Genomic DNA, 18,113 nt, shown 5'->3' with positions numbered 1-18,113 from the left:
TAAATGTTGTCTAAATGTTGTCTAAATACTGTCCACATGTTGTCCAAATGTTGTCTAAATGTTGTCCAAATGTTGTCCAAATGTCCAAATGTTGTCTAAATGTTGTCCAAATATTGTCCAAATATTGTCCAAATGTTGTCCAAATGTTGTCCAAATGTTGTCCAAATGTTGTCCAAATGTTGTCTAAATGTTGTCTAAATGTTGTCTAAATGTTGTCCAAATGTTGTCCAAATGTTGTCTAAATGTTGTCTAAATATTGTCCAAATGTTCTCTAAATGTTGTCTAAATGTTGTCTAAATGTTGTCTAAATGTTGTCTAAATATGGTCTAACTGTTGTCTAAATATTGTCCAAATGTTGTCTAAATGTTGTCCGAATGTTGTCTAAATGTTGTCCAAATGTCCAAATGTTGTCCTAATGTCCAAATGGGTTCCATGACAAATGATCTCAGGACAAATGATCTCAGACAAAATATCTCAGACAAAATATCTCACGGACAAATGATCTCAGGACAAATGATCTCAAGACAAATGATCTCAAGGACAAATGATCTCACGGACAAAATATCTCACAGAAAAATTTTAATATTATTTACGAAGATTTAGTTGATTTGAACTTTTTATTTATTGACTATCAATCAGAGGCGTAGCGACCCTTCCCGGCGCCCGGGGACATACTTTCAATTTGGCGCCACCCTCGCGAGCAAACTTTCGATTTGCACACCCCCCTCGAACTTTTCATTTGCACCCCCCCCCTCAAACTTTCGATTTGCACCCCCCCCCCCCTCGAACTTTTCATTTGCACCCCCCCCCCCTCAAACTTTCAATTTGCACCCCCCCTCGAACTTTTCATTTGCACCCCCCCCCCCGTCAAACTTTCAATTTGGCGCCCCCCCCCTTAAGGTCGGCGCCCGGGGACATATGTCCCCCCCGCCCCCCCCCCCCCCCCCCCCCGTCGCTACGCCTCTACTATCAATATGGTTTTGTTTACTTTTTTGCGCATAATAATTGTGAATAAAAATAAATTTTTTAAACTTAGCAAAGCATCTCAAGATTTATCAAACTTAATCTTTATAGTAGCATTTGATTTAAAAGGTATAATAAATGATAGTGTATAAAACATATTAAGTAACATTAATGTTCAAAACACGCTAAATATTTTTTGAAAAACGTGAAAGGGTCTTCAGGTTTGTAACATAATACTATTGTTTTCATTGCAGCATCATAACGTTTACGTTTTTTTTGCTGGCATGTACATCGTTATGATCACACCTCTCCAATACTATGAGATCATGTATTGTATGAACTCTTGCTCGACATGTCCTAACTTCAATTTCTAAACCTCTTTGCCTGCTGCTCCAGTTCTGGCTTTTATAAACATGAATTCACCAGAAACTAATGTCCTATACCCTTTCTGCGAGGTAACGAAAGAGGCCATAGCTGAGTAATCACCACTAATACTGCTTTGCTTGCATACACTATGGCGAACTTGGCTCCGCGATGACCACTGTCGTTTAGTTAAGCTTTTGTCACCTGATCACTAAGGTGTGAACGACGCATAACAATGGACTTTCGGTGCTAGTTGTATTGTCAATGGAGGGCGGTTGTCGTTCCCTAAAGGCAATGTCTCTGCTATCAAAACGGGCGGCCACCATGATACGAAGGTGTGTCTTTATTGTTATTTCATCCACTTTGATCTAGTTTCATCCACCTGATATGGTAGGATTGTCTCATGTTTGTCAGGCCCACCTACTCTATCGAAAAAAAATTCTTTAATCTTCGCATTCTATATTAGTAATCTTAATTTTCAAATGTTTAGTGCAATATGACAAATTTATGCGGCAAACATTTCTCACAATTATTATATAGGCCTATAAACAATATTAAACATAGTAAACAAAAGGATATGGCAGTGAATAAAATATGTTCAAATCAACTAAAATCATTCAATAGACTATTACAATTTGGCTGTGAGATATTTTGTCTGAGATCAATTGTCCAGGGTATCATTTGTCCTGATATATTTTGTCTTGGTATCTTTTGTCCTTGAGATCATTTGTCTTTGAGATCATTTGTCCTGAGATCATTTGTCCTGAGATCATGTGTCCTGTCACCGTCCAAATGTTGTCCAAATGTCCAAATGTTGTCTAAATATTGTCCAAATGTTGTCTAAATGTTGTCCAAATGTTGTCCAACTGTTGTCTAAATATTGTCCAAATGTTGTCCAAATGTTGTCCAAATGTTGTCTAAATGTTGTCCAAATGTTGTCCAAATGTTGTCTAAATGTTGTCCAAATGTTGTCTAAATGTTGTCCAAATGTTGTCCAACTGTTGTCTAAATATTGTCCAAATGTTGTCCAAATGTTGTCCAAATGTTGTCTAAATGTTGTCCAAATGTTGTCCAAATGTTGTCTAAATGTTGTCCAAATGTTGTCCAAATGTTGTCTAAATGTTGTCTAAATGTTGTCCAAATGTTGTCTAAATGTTGTCCAAATGTTGTCCAACTGTTGTCTAAATATTGTCCAAATGTTGTCCAAATGTTGTCCAAATGTTGTCTAAATGTTGTCCAAATGTTGTCCAAATGTTGTCTAAATGTTGTCCAAATGTTGTCCAAATGTTGTCTAAATGTTGTCTAAATGTTGTCCATACTTCCAGACGTAGGAGTTGTAGAACAGGACGGTCGGCACCAGGATGCTGACGGCCGTGTCGCCGTTCCGGTCGACCGGCTCACAGTTGGAGGACTGCATGTAGAAGCAGGAGACCGGTTTGTTCGTCACAATCTTCCTCGGCTGCCGGCCGTAGTCGGTCAGCTAAATATAGAACATGACGTCATGGCCACGTTTAGAAGGAAATAGTTTATGATGACGTAGCTTAGCGTAATGACACATTAAAACACAATCATTCAACCATCATGTCCCCCCCCCTCCAAACCATCGAGTTTCCCCCCCCCACACCATCATTCCACCGTCGTGTCCCCCCCCTCCACAACATCGAGTTCCCCCCCCCCTACACCAACATTCTACCATCGTGTCCCCCCACCCACACCATCATTCCACCATCGTGTCCCCCCCCCCTCCACACCATCGAGTTCCCCCCCCCCCCACAACTCCCCACCATGGTCCCCACTCCCCCCTCCCCCCACTTACCGCCATGGTGCCCCCCTCCCCCCACTCACCGCCAGGGTGCCCCCCCCCCCCCCACTCACCGCCATTGTGTCCCCAGCATTAGCTATCTGTACGTCCTGCTGGCCGCCAGGGTGCCCCCTCCCCCCCCCACTCACCGCCATGGTGCCCCCCCCCCCACTCACCGCCATGGTGCCCCCCCCCCCACTCACCGCCATTGTGTCCCCAGCATTAGCTATCTGTACGTCCTGCTTGCCGCCATCTTTCCACACCGTGATGGTTGTGTCGGGCTGTGACGCCATCACCGTGACGTAACCACGTAACTTACGTCCGATGATGTCGATGACGATGAAATCTTTACCGTACGTGTCTACTGGCATCAGCATCTCTGGGGGGCGGGGGTTGGGCGGGGGGGGGGGGGGTGAGAAAACTGGTATTATATCTGCTAGCTGCAGCCAAACTAACTAGACTGACCTACGAGAATGTTCTGTTAAACATTAAATCTACAGTTGGATGTGTTGGGTTAGTTTACCTAAGCCTTCAAACAGAACAAGTTTACCGTTATAGTACGTAAACATACCCAATACAGAGTATACCTGCAGCCTGTGACAACCCAAACCTGCAGCCTGTGACAATACAAACCTGCAGCCTGTGACAACCCAAACCTGCAGCCTGTGACAACCCCTACCTGTGACAACCCCTCCCTGTGACAACCCCTCCCTGTGACAACCCCTACTGCAGCCTGTGACAACCCCTACCTGTGACAACCCCTACCTGTGACAACCCCTACCTGTGACAACCCTTACCTGCAGCCTGTGACAACCCAAACCTGCAGCCTGTGACAACCCCTACCTGTGACAACCCCTACCTGTGACAACCCCTACCTGCAGCCTGTGACAACCCCTACCTGTGACAACCCCTCCCTGTGACAACCCCTCCCTGTGACAACCCCTACCTGTGACAACCCCTACCTGCAGCCTGTGACAACCCCTACCTGTAACAACCCCTACCTGTGACAACCCCTACCTGTGACAACCCCTACCTGTGACAACCCCTACCTGTGACAACCCCTACCTGTGACAACCCCTACCTGTGACAACCCCTACCTGTGACAACCCCTACCTGTGACAACCCCTACCTGTGACAACCCCTACCTGTGACAACCCCTACCTGCAGCTTGTGACAACCCTTATCAGTGACAACCCCTACCCGTGACAACCCCTGCCTGTGACAACCCCTACCTGCAGCAATGTCCCTGGTCCTCAGGTCAATGCTGCAGTCAATCTTTAAGGTCCTGCCGCTACAACTGCCGGACACGACACCAATAGGTCTCGTGCCTGTGATGGTGGTACCTGCAACAGAAGGTGATACATGAGTGGTGGTACCTGCAACAGAAGGTGACATATGAGTGGTGGTACCTGCAACAGAAGGTGATACGTGAGTGGTGGTACCTGCAACAGAAGGTGATACGTGAGTGGTGGTACCTGCAACAGAAGGTGACACATAACTGGTGGTACCTGCAACAGAAGGTGATACGTTAGTGGTGGTACCTGCAACAGAAGGTGATACGTGAGTGGTGGTACCTGCAACAGAAGGTGATACGTGAGTGGTGGTACCTGCAACAGAAGGTGATACGTGATTGGTGGTACCTGCAACAGAAGGTGATACGTGAGTGGTGGTACCTGCAACAGAAGGTGATACGTGAGTGGTGGTACCTGCAACAGAAGGTGATACGTGAGTGGTGGTACCTGCAACAGAAGGTGACATATGAGGGGTGGTACCTGCAATACATGGTGACACATAACTGGTGGTACCTGCAACAGAAGGTGACACAACGACAGTTTGATGGTGACACCTGTAACAGTTTGATGGTGACACCTGTAACAGTTTGACACAACGACAGTTTGATGGTGACACCTGTATCAGAAGGTGACACAACGACAGTTTGATGGTGACACCTGTAACAGTTTGATGGTGACACCTGTAACAGTTTGATGGTGACACCTGTAACAGTTTGACACAACGACAGTTTGATGGTGACACCTGTATCAGAAGGTGACACAACGACAGTTTGATGGTGACACCTGTAACAGTTTGATGGTGACACCTGTAACAGTTTGTTACCTGTAAGGTCCTGGTCCTCTTCACTCAACTCCTCACACAGCTGTAGGAAGTAGGACTGTTCCCTGTCAAGTCAAGACATGACTTGGTTAAAGTCAAGTGATGACTTGGTTAAAGTCAAGTGTTGACTTGGTTCAAGTCAAGAGATGACTTGGTTAAAGTCAAGTGATGACTTGAGTCAAGTCAAGAGATGACTTGGTTAAAGTCAAGAGATGACTTGGTTCAAGTCAAGAGATGACTTGGTTAAAGTCAAGTGATGACTTGAGTCAAGTCAAGAGATGACTTGGTTAAAGTCAAGAGATGACTTGGTTAAAGTCAAGTGTTGACTTGAGTTAAAGTCAAGAGATGACTTGGTTAAAGTCAAGTGATGAATTAAAGTCAAGAGATGACTTGGTTAAAGTCAAGAGATGACTTGGTTAAAGTCAAGAGATGACTTGGTTAAAGTCAAGAGATGTCTTAAAGTCAAGATATGACTTGGTTAAAGTCAAGAGATGTCTTAAAGTCAAGAGATGACTTGGTTAAAGTCAAGAGATGACTTGGTTAAAGTCAAGAGATGACTTGGTTAAAGTCAAGAGATGACTTGGTTAAAGTCAAGAGATGACTTGGTTAAAGTCAAGAGATGACTTGGTTAAAGTCAAGTGTTGACTTGGGTAAGGTTAGTCACGTGACATTGGTGGCTTGTGTTGGATGACCACTTAAGTCATCTGACTTTTGTTATATGTGTATGTGTGTACAGTCTTATGTGGGTTTGTAACAATATGCTGACATAATGTAGCCAGATTTTCTATATATTATTGAAAGAAACAAAACTACACGGATCATTCTTGTGATATCTAACCAAAACATTTTTATTGCTTACATTAGATAACTTAGATTTGACTAAAGTAAATTGTACAAAAATAACTTGACTTAAATTGATTATACAGAATTAATGACTTAAGTAAATTGAACCAAATGAAAACTTGACCAAAGTAAATTGAACCAAATGAAAACTTGACCAAAGTAAATTGAACCAAATGAAAACTTGACCAAAGTAAATTGAACCAAATGAAAACTTGACCAAAGTAAATTGGACCAAAAGAAAACGACCAAACTAAACTGAACCCCACTTTACTTCTCTAGCGAGACAGTGAGGGTGGAGCCATGGGTGTAGTCCCGCCCCTCCAGGGTCAGCGTGTACTGGCGTGTGGGCATCTTGAGCTGGAAGGTCACGTCTGTCGTCTCGGCGGCCAACACGATGATTGACGGGTTAAACCTGGCAGAAGGTCAGTCAATGTCCAGCAAGGTGAAGGTCGACAGGAGGGTATGACGTACATTACTTGTGGGTCAGGGTCATGGTGGAACATACGGGATATGGGGGTGGAGGGGGAAGGTCGGCAGGAGGGTATGACATACATTACTTGTGGGTCAGGGTCATGGTGGAACATACGGGATATGGGGGTGGAGGGGGAAGGTCGGCAGGAGGGTATGACATACATTACTTGTGGGTCGGGGTCATGGTGGAACATACGGGATATGGGGGTGGAGGGGGAAGGTCGGCAGGAGGGTATGACATACATTACTTGTGGGTCGGGGTCATGGTGGAGCATACGGGATATGGGGGTGTAGGGGGGGGGGGGGTCATGAGGCAAATGAAGGTCATGAGACAACTTACGGCAGGGTGAAGGTCATGAGACAACTTACGGCAGGGTGAAGGTCATGAGACAACTTACGGCAGGGTGAAGGTCATGAGACAACTTACGGCAGGGTGAAGGTCATGAGACAACTTACGGCAGTGTGAAGGTCATGAGACAACTTACGGCAGGGTGAAGGTCATGAGACAACTTACGGCAGGGTGAAGGCCAGGTAGGTGGTGCCGAAGCCTGAGACTGGAAGGACCTGGAACGTGTCCATCGTGTAGGTCTCAGGGAACAGCTCAACACACACACCAAACATCCCGTCCCCCCTCAGGACGATGCTCGACTTGACCCCGCTCTCCATCATCCTGGGGAGGGGCAATCATTAGGTCTGACGTCATTGGGGCTCACGTTACATACATGATGTCAGTTGTATCGTCGAATGGTCTGTGACGTAGCCACGTGACTACCTGTGACCACGTGATTACCTGTGCGTCTGACCAAAACTTGTCGTCTGTGACCACGTGACTACCTGTGACCACGTGACTACCTGTGACCACATGACTACCGGTGACCACGTGACAACCTGTGACCACGTGACTACCTGTGACCACGTGACAACCTGTGACCACGTGACTACCTGTGACCACGTGACTACCTGTGACCACGTGACTACCTGTGCGTCTGACCAAAACTTGTCGTCTGTATGATACTCCTGCTCAGCGTGAACTTCCGGTCCTTCCTCTTGTTGTTGTTGTGTGGTGACGTCAGCTCGACCTTGACCTCGACGTTGGACAAGGTGAAGGCCAGTACGATGGTGTCGCCGATGTCGTAGCTCGCCATCGTCTTGGGGTACTGGAGGATGAAGTAGTCGCCGATGGTCGTGCTGACACCTGGGGATTATCACGTGACTCATAGGTCAGCTGGTCAGCTGGGGATAGTCACGTGACTGATAGGTCAGCTTGGGATGGTCACGTGACTCATAAGTCAGCTGGCCAATCTAATTAATTTAATTAATTTAACTTTGCTTCATTACATCTAAAGAGCTGACGTCACGGGAAATAAAATCTTAGGCTGATCAGGTTGAAAACTGTGACGTCATTTTAGCCTAAATAGGTCTTCTACCATGATGTTTAAGTTGGGGTTAGGTGACGAAAACAAATGACGTCACATTTTTTACAATTTTTACAGCCACCCTATATCATCACACGTCATCCCAACTCATAATTATCATAATAGGATAGGTCAGTCTAGAGTTACTTCCAGGCATCTCTGGGAGGGGGAGGGAGTAGCTGAGTATCCAGGTTAAACTGTCACTTGTCATCTTATTATGCAGGTTCAACTCACATGTGGCATGTGAATGTTAAACTCACCTGTGAATGTTAAACTTACCTGTGACCTGTGAATGTTAGACTCACCTGTGAATGTTTAACTCACCTGTGAATGTTAAACTCACCTGTGAATGTTTAACTCACCTGTGAATGTGTAACTCACCTGTGAATGTTTAACTCACCTGTGAATGTTTAACTCACCTGTGAAGGTTAAACTCACCTGTGAATGTTAAACTCACCTATGACCTGTGAAGGTTAAACTCACCTATGACCTGTGAAGGTTAAACTCACCTGTGCGGGTTTAACTCACCTGTGAATGTTAAACTCACCTGTGAATGTTAAACTCACATTTAAATGTTAAACTCACATGTAAATGTTAAACTCACCTGTGACCTGTGAATGTTAAACTCACCTGTGAATGTTAAACTCACATGTAAATGTTAAACTCACCTGTGACCTGTGAATGTTAAACTCACCTGTGACCTGTGAATGTTAAACTCACCTGTGACCTGTGAATGTTAAACTCACCTGTGACCTGTGAATGTTAAACTCACCTGTGAATGTTAAACTCACCTGTGAATATTAAACTCACCTGTGAATGTTAAGCTCACCTTTGAATGTTAAACTCACATGTAAATGTTAAACTCACCTGTGACCTGTGAATGTTAAACTCACCTGTGAATGTTAAACTCACCTGTGAATATTAAACTCACCTGTGAATGTTAAGCTCACCTTTGAATGTTAAACTCACCTGTGAATGTTAAACTCACCTGTGAATGTTAAACTCACCTGTGAATGTTAAACTCACCTGTGACCTGTGAATGTTATACTCACCTGTGAATGTTAAACTCACCTGTGAATGTTAAACTCACCTGTGAATGTTAAACTCACCTGTGAATGTTAAACTCACCTGTGACCTGTGCAGGTAGAACAAACAGCAGGAAGAACGCCTGTAGTGACATCACATTCCCTGCCTGTCAAGGGGGACAATAAGCAAATTGTTAGATACATGTGGCTAGCCTAGAGCCACATGTGGCTAGACTTGGTACACATCGTGTGGCTATACTTGGTACACATCGTGTGGCTAGACTAGAGCCACATCATGTGGTAAGACTTGGTACACATCGTGTGGCTAGCCTAGAGGCACATGTGGCTAGACTTGGTACACATCGTGTGGCTAGCCTAGAGCCACATGTGGCTAGACTTGGTACACATCGTGTGGCTAGCCTAGAGCCACATGTGGCTAGACTTGGTACACATCGTGTGGCTAGACTTGGTAGACATCGTGTGGCTAGCCTAGAGCCACATGTGGCTAGACTTGGTACACATCGTGTGGCTAGCCTAGAGCCACATGTTGCTAGACTTGGTACACATCGTGTGGCTAGCCTAGAGCCACATCGTGTGGCTAGACTAGAGCCACATGTGGCTAGACTTGGTACACATCGTGTGGCTAGCCTAGAGCCACATGTGGCTAGACTAGAGCCACACCGTGTGGCTAGCCTAGAGCCACATGAGGCTAACTTATAAGATTGTACCTGCGTGTGAGTCATGTGACCTCTGACATGTAAAATATCAGCTATACGAGCTTTAGAGATCCATGCCAAGTAAATAAACAATATCAGTACACATTGTTTACAATAAACAATATCAGTACACATTGTTTAAATAAACAATATCAGTACACATTGTTTACAATACATAATATCAGTACACATTGTTTACAATACACAATATCAGTACACATTGTTTACAATAGAGAAACTCTCCTGCAATAAAGACACAAAAACTCGACCTTCTTCCCTTGGTGCAACACGGTGCGTCGTCTTCAGTACTGCAATAAGGTTTGTACATAAGGTTGTCTATTTGTACATAAGGTTGTCTATTTGTACATAAGGTTGTCTATTTGTACATAAGGTTGTCTATTTGTACATAAGGTTGGGTATTTGTACATAAGGTTGTCTATTTGTACATAAGGTTGTCTATTTGTACATCAGGTTGTCTATTTGTACATAAGGTTGTCTATTTGTACATAAGGTTGTCTATTTGTACATAAGGTTGTCTATTTGTACATAAGGTTGTCTATTTGTACATAAGGTTGTCTATTTGTACATAAGGTTGTCTATGTGTACATAAGATGGACAAAAAAATCATCTAGAAACTTCCATCAACATCCGGCCCTTGGGTCACCTCAGTGGCGTCGCTAGGTCGGGTGTCACCCGGTGCGGAACTTCGTGGCGTCACCCCAGAAAAACAAAGTATAAATATATACATATATATGTATGTGTATTGGCCTACATATGCCTATAATTTAAATATATGCCACATACGCGTACATGTATGTGTACAGTGGCGTAGCGAGGTCGGGTGTCACCCGGTGCGGCACTTGATGGTGTCACCCCCACCAGAGGTGAAGCGACCCTTCTCGGGGACAAATTTTCGATTTGCACCCCCCCCTCAAATTTTCGATTTGCACACCCACCCCCTCAAACTTTCGATTTGCACCCCCCCCCCCCGTCAAACTTGATTTGCATCTCCCCTCAAACTTTTGATTTGCACCCCCCCCCCCCTAAAATTTTTCTCCATATACTTTGCCTTGCCTTGGTGTCACCCCCCTAAATCGTGTCACCCGGTGCGTTCCGCACCCCCCGCCCCCCCTCTCTATGCCTCTGATATATATATATATATATATATATATATATATATATATATATTTATATATATATATATATATATATATATATCCAGGAGTGCAGCGCTCCCTTCCCCCACACTTTAAACGTTACACTTCATCTATCCTAAATTTCCAGTAAAGTTCATTTATTTCAATTCTTTCAATGTTATACGGGTAAATTTAAATGTCATACAGGGGAATCAAAGTGCTGTCATGTCCTTCAGGTGAATTTACGTGCTGTCATGTCCTTCAGGTGTATTTAAGTACTGTCATGTCCTTCAGGTGAATTGAAGTACTGTCATGTCCTTCAGGTGAATTGAAGTACTGTCATGTCATTGAGGTGAATTTAAGTGCTGTCATGTCATTCAGGTGAATTTAAGTACTGTCATGTCCTTCAGGTGAATTTACGTGCTGTCATGTCCTTCAGGTGTATTTAAGTACTGTCATGTCCTTCAGGTGAATTGAAGTACTGTCATGTCCTTCAGGTGAATTTACGTGCTGTCATGTCCTTCAGGTGAATTTACGTGCTGTCATGTCCTTCAGGTGAATTTAAGTACTGTCATGTCATTCAGGTGAATTGAAGTACTGTCATGTCATTCAGGTGACAATCTAGTGCAGCTATGTCATGCAGATGTTGTCTAAAGGTTGTTATTTTCCTATGACTGACAACCATCAGGTCACGTCTGTTCCGTACGTCATCGCGCCACGTGACAATCTCTCAGATAATCTCTAAACATGTGTTGATCAACACAGATATGCTTGTAAAAACATCACTAACATCACCGGCACTTAAAAGTACATCACTAACATCACCGGCACTTAAAAGTGACAAGAACACATCTACACCATCTTAACATGTGAAACCACGGGGTCTATCGGTACGGTGCTAGTAAAAATCTTAAGGCTTGGACCGAATGGGTGGGCACGCATCATCAACATAATCAGAGAATTATCCACATATACACATACATTTTCTACCACGTTCATCATCAACATAATCAGAGAATGATCCACATATACACATACATTTTCTACCACGTTCATCATCATCTTTTCTCTTTCACAGGGCCGCCACAGAAAAAACGTTCAACCTTGTCGGTCCCTGGTAACTTTCTCGGCAGACGCCCAAGATAGTCCTGCTCTCTGTTTTTTTTTCTGCTATCCGCCTCCACGTCTCCCTTAGCCTTCCCTGTGTCCTTTTACCTTAAGGCGTCTAGTTAAGCACCATTCCTATACCATCTGGACTCCATAGTAAAACTATGTTATTTTTTTTACTTTAGTTTTTAATTCTAAATGTATAATAGGACATTTGTGTTCCATTTACTTCGTTTTTTTTCTGAGGGTTTTTCTTCCCTAAATGATAGACAATGAAAATTTTGAGTTTTTATTTTATTTTATTTATCGTAACAAAACACTCAAGGGCTGCGACACCTGGTAGAGAAAATTGAATAACAACACTTAAAAAGTTATATATATATATATATATATATATATATATAATTTTAAGTGTATTTCTCACAATCGAAAGAAGAACGGTAGAAGAAGGGGGCAGGGCCACTTGGCTATCGTGGGCACAGATACGGAGAGCTGCAAAAACCGTCCGCTGGAGAGTTGTAATTGCGGCCCTTTGCGGCTCGGGGAAGAAAATTTCAATCAAAGGGAAATAACTAAGAAAATATTGTAGATGACTAATTTGACACAAGTTGTAGTTCATGAAAAACAACATTTTATTTTTGTCATTTACGATAGGTTTAAGGTAATACTTGTTTGTTTAAAGACCGGTTTAGTTAATTTACAATTATATTTAGTTTTTCCATATAAAGACGGATTTAGTTATTTTATATTTCTATTTAGGTTTTCAAGATAATGAGAAAAATATATAATTTTTATTACATAATTTCGATCCTGTTGATAATAGACCATTTTTCTAGTTTACATCTTGTCAGGTTCTTATATAATTTTCACTGAAATTAATTATTCAGCAGGGGTTTTAAATATAGTAACCAGGAAACACTTTTTAAAAATCAAAACTTAGTAGATTTTTTTAGCGCAATTTCCATTCTGGAGAATTGCGTTTATTAACCCGTCATTTCTGGATGGATGGATGAATGGATGAATGTGTGTCCGCAGCTTTAAGTCGTATCTCCTCCTCAACGAAGCAATATCGATGACTAGTTCCAAAAGCAATTATGTTAAGCAAGTTACGAGGATGAGCATAGGCCATAAAAATTCCGGGTTTCTTACATGGATTTCCCGGAAACGCCAAAAAACCTCGAACAAATGCAGTTTTTGGCCCATATCTCGGCAACCAGACCACTTAACGACTTGAAACATGTACCAATCTATTTCTGCCATAATTTAGAACAATATTGCCGAAGAAAGTTTTCAAAAATATCCTTTCGTTCGGTCACAAATTTTTTTTTAATTAATTAAAATTTGGACCGAATTAGTAGGCATTTTTTCCAACCACACCACACGCGACATCACGTTCAATAGCTGCGCCATCACGTTCAATGGCTGCGTCATCACGTTCAGTAGCTAGGCGCGCAATGGTTTTTAGTCATGTAACTCTATTGTAAATAAAACATGTATTTTAACCAATGGTTTTACTAACCCTGCTCTTGATTTACGCTACGACAGAGCTATTTTTAGATAACATAAGGAAATTGCGCTAAAATTGTCACTAGACTTTTTAATTACCTTGTTTTTCAATTTCAGCAAAGTAATTGCGAAACAACTTAGGCTTTTAAAAGAAAACAAAAACAACTTTGCCACAAGCCCATGAATAAATTACCATAGTAGATAACCATGAGATTTGATACTATACATAACGCTAGTCCATTAATCCAGATCTCTTTTCTAAGCCTAAGCATAATCCTAACTGAACTCTTATATTATTCGCACGGAATATTTTGGTTATGGCGTATAAAAAACATCGACTACTTTTACGGTAAAAGAAGTAAAAAAAAAATTAATTTTTTGTCATTATTTTATTTATTTATTTATTTATTTATTTATTTATTTATTTATTTATTTATTTATTTATTTATTTATTTATTTATTTATTTATTTATTTATTTATTTATTTATTTATTTATTTATTTATTTATTTATTTATTTATTTATTTATTTATTTATTTATTTATTATTTTTTGAAGAAAATACGTTTCCTGCGCACAGTCATGAGCTATTTTTAGCCTGTGTTTTCCTGTGCGTTTCAGTGCGAGCTGTTAAATCCGGAAGTGTCTAGTAAAGGTCAAAGTCCCCCGCCATGAGCAAAGCCCCTCATGTGGGATTAAGTGAATGAACGGATGACCAGTCGGCCAGGTGAGACGACAGGTGTTCTACTGAGGCGGGGAGGGGTTGGTCTCAAATTATTCGGGTGAAAATGTTTACATTATATTTAAAACAAATTTAACACATAGAGATCTACATGTAGCCCATATCAATGAAAAGTTGGGTGGATTTTTAAAATATTTTTTCAGCTACAGCTAGTCTAGATCTAGTTACTGTAGTGTTTTTATCAAAGCGCCTTCACTGAAGTGTCGTGTGTATGCATAAGCTCATGAGTTAAGGATAGATTAAAAATTTGAGTTGAGCTCAGGATTAATCAATGTAGGGGTTGAGCTACTTATAAACAGAGCAGGGTACTTCCTGTCGTTTGTTAAGACAATGTCACTGCTACCACTGCTCCCAGAGCCGTAAACCTAAATACACACGGCTTTCGCCCTGCGTATTGTTTTTAACTGGATCAAACGCAACGAAATACATACTGCTTGAGTTCCGTTTTATTTTAGGTTTGGTCATTTAAAAAAAAAACCAATAGCGAACCCTTCTGAGTTTCTTTCGGGCAGCTTTTCAGGGGTGATGACCCTGCTTCTTCCCTACCCCTTATCCCGAACGCATTGGCGTAGCGAGGTCGGGTGTCACCCGGAGCAGCACTTAGTGGTGTCACCCCCCCCCCCCCCCCAGAGGCGTAGTGACCCTTCCCCGGAACAAACTTTCGAATTTTCAAACTTTTGATTTGCACCCCTCCCCCTTAAGTTTTTCTCTATATATTTTGCTATTTTTTTGCCTTGGTGTCACCCCCTAAATGGTGTCACCCGGTGCGGTCCGCACCCCCCGCTACGCCTCTGTATGTGTATAAGCTTTAATCACTGCAGACTTTATAGTAAAGATGTTTATCTAAAGTCTGTTAATAATAGTCTTTAAAGTTAGCACTTTATGTCGTGGTGTCACCCCCCCCCCTTTTTTTGGTAGTAATTGTCAATTTGTACTTAAAAGCCGATTTAGCTTTAATTAAGTTTAATTAATCATTAGTAGAGCTGGCAAAAAAGGCATTTTCTTCTGTACATTTTGCATTATTTTGGTTTGGTGTCACCCAGAGGGTTTGAACCCCCCGCCCTCGCTACGCCTCTGGGTCACGTGATGGTGTTGGCTGATCAGTTAGATGACAGACGCCACGACAGACAACATGACAGATACCACGACAGACAACAGGACAGACAACATGACAGACAACATGACAGACACCACGACAGACAACATGACAGACACCACGACAGACAACAGGACAGACAACATGACAGACAACATGACAGACACCACGACAGACAACATGACACCACGACAGACAACATGACAGACACCATGACAGACAACACGACAGACAACAGGACAGACAACACGACAGACAACACGACAGACACCACGACAGACACCAGGACAGACAACACGACAGACAACATGACAGACACCAAAACAGACAACAAGACAGACAACATGACAGACCACATGACAGACAACATGACAGACACCACGACAGACACCACGACAGACACCATGACAAACACCAGGATAGAAATGATATACTCAGTATATGATTTGTCAGTACAAATACAAGAAAAAAAAATTCCATTGTACTTTTTTATTGGAATTTTTTTTCGACATACATTATTACAAAAATACCAGAAACGATTTGATCTAACTACTGTAATACTGTATGGTATTTGAAGACATGACGTCACAACAACTATTTCACGACAAAAATAAACACGAGCACCCTACAACTAGATGGTCACAATATGCATGCTCTGGGCACCCTACAACTAGATGGTCACAATATGCATGCTCTGGGCACCCTACAACTAGATGGTCACAATATGCATGCTCTGGGCACCCTACAACTAGATGGTCACAATATGCATGCTCTGGGCACCCTACAACTAGATGGTCACAATATGCATGCTCTGGGCACCCTACAACTAGATGGTCACAATATGCATGCTCTGGGCACCTACAACTAGATGGTCACAATATGCATGCTCTGGGCACAACTAGATGGTCACAATATGCATGCTCTGGGCACAACTAGATGGTCACAATATGCATGCTCTGGGCACCCTACAACTAGATGGTCACAATATGCATGCTGTGGGCACAACTAGATGGTCACAATATGCATGCTCTGGGCACCCTACAACTAGATGGTCACAATATGCATGCTCTGGGCACCCTACAACTAGATGGTCACAATATGCATGCTCTGGGCACCCTACAACTAGATGGTCACAATATGCATGCTCTGGGCACAACTAGATGGTCACAATATGCATGCTGTGGGCACTCTAAAACTAGATGGTCACAATATGCATGCTGTGGGCACTCTACAACTAGATGGTCACAATATGCATGCTCTGGGCACCCTACAACTAGATGGTCACAATATGCATGCTCTGGGCACCCTACAACTAGATGGTCACAATATGCATGCTGTGGGCACTCTACAACTAGATGGTCACAATATGCATGCTCTGGGCACCCTACAACTAGATGGTCACAATATGCATGCTCTGGGCACCCTACAACTAGATGGTCACAATATGCATGCTCTGGGCACAACTAGATGGTCACAATATGCATGCTCTGGGCACCCTACAACTAGATGGTCACAATATGCATGCTCTGGGCACAACTAGATGGTCACAATATGCATGCTCTGGGCACAACTAGATGGTCACAATATGCATGCTCTGGGCACCCTACAACTAGATGGTCACAATATGCATGCTGTGGGCACCCTACAACTAGATGGTCACAATATGCATGCTCTGGGCACCCTACAACTAGATGGTCACAATATGCATGCTCTGGGCACCCTACAACTAGATGGTCACAATATGCATGCTCTGGGCACCCTACAACTAGATGGTCACAATATGCATGCTCTGGGCACCCTACAACTAGATGGTCACAATATGCATGCTCTGGGCACAACTAGATGGTCACAATATGCATGCTCTGGGCACCCTACAACTAGATGGTCACAATATGCATGCTCTGGGCACAACTAGATGGTCACAATATGCATGCTCTGGGCACCCTACAACTAGATGGTCACAATATGCATGCTCTGGGCACCCTACAACTAGATGGTCACAATATGCATGCTCTGGGCACCCTACAACTAGATGGTCACAATATGCATGCTCTGGGCACAACTAGATGGTCACAATATGCATGCTCTGGGCACCCTACAACTAGATGGTCACAATATGCATGCTCTGGGCACCCTACAACTAGATGGTCACAATATGCATGCTCTGGGCACCCTACAACTAGATGGTCACAATATGCATGCTCTGGGCACCCTACAACTAGATGGTCACAATATGCATGCTCTGGGCACCCTACAACTAGATGGTCACAATATGCATGCTGTGGGCACAACTAGATGGTCACAATATGCATGCTCTGGGCACCCTACAACTAGATGGTCACAATATGCATGCTGTGGGCACCCTACAACTAGATGGTCACAATATGCATGCTCTGGGCACCCTACAACTAGATGGTCACAATATGCATGCTCTGGGCACAACTAGATGGTCACAATATGCATGCTCTGGGCACAACTAGATGGTCACAATATGCATGCTGTGGGCACCCTACAACTAGATGGTCACAATATGCATGCTCTGGGCACCTTACAACTAGATGGTCACAATATGCATGCTCTGGGCACCCTACAACTAGATGGTCACAATATGCATGCTGTGGGCACCCTACAACTAGATGGTCACAATATGCATGCTCTGGGCACCCTACAACTAGATGGTCACAATATGCATGCTCTGGGCACCTTACAACTAGATGGTCACAATATGCATGCTCTGGGCACCCTACAACTAGATGGTCACAATATGCATGCTCTGGGCACCTTACAACTAGATGGTCACAATATGCATGCTCTGGGC

At 43.0% G+C, this 18,113-nt stretch overlaps 1 protein-coding gene across 1 annotated transcript in view; it reads right to left on the bottom strand.

Moving 5' to 3' along the window:
• The window catches only part of LOC131936762 (uncharacterized), a 66,880-nt gene that overhangs the window by 16,899 nt on the left and 31,868 nt on the right, over positions 1–18,113 (bottom strand). Inside the window, exons 5-12 of the mRNA XM_059293828.1 lie at positions 9,097–9,160; positions 7,532–7,748; positions 7,068–7,223; positions 6,354–6,494; positions 5,243–5,304; positions 4,360–4,470; positions 3,331–3,506; positions 2,646–2,806 (exon numbers count right to left, since the gene is read on the bottom strand). Coding sequence (XP_059149811.1) covers positions 2,646–2,806; positions 3,331–3,506; positions 4,360–4,470; positions 5,243–5,304; positions 6,354–6,494; positions 7,068–7,223; positions 7,532–7,748; positions 9,097–9,160 — 1,088 coding nt within the window. The remainder of the gene's footprint in view (positions 1–2,645; positions 2,807–3,330; positions 3,507–4,359; positions 4,471–5,242; positions 5,305–6,353; positions 6,495–7,067; positions 7,224–7,531; positions 7,749–9,096; positions 9,161–18,113) is intronic.

This window comes from Physella acuta, unplaced genomic scaffold (genome assembly GCF_028476545.2).
Source record: "Physella acuta isolate Inbredline_101_S28 unplaced genomic scaffold, ASM2847654v3 ptg000186l, whole genome shotgun sequence".
In the NCBI taxonomy this organism is placed as follows: domain Eukaryota; kingdom Metazoa; phylum Mollusca; class Gastropoda; family Physidae; genus Physella; species Physella acuta.
Note: the sequence above shows the minus strand (reverse complement) of the source record. Positions and strands in the feature narration are given on the sequence as shown.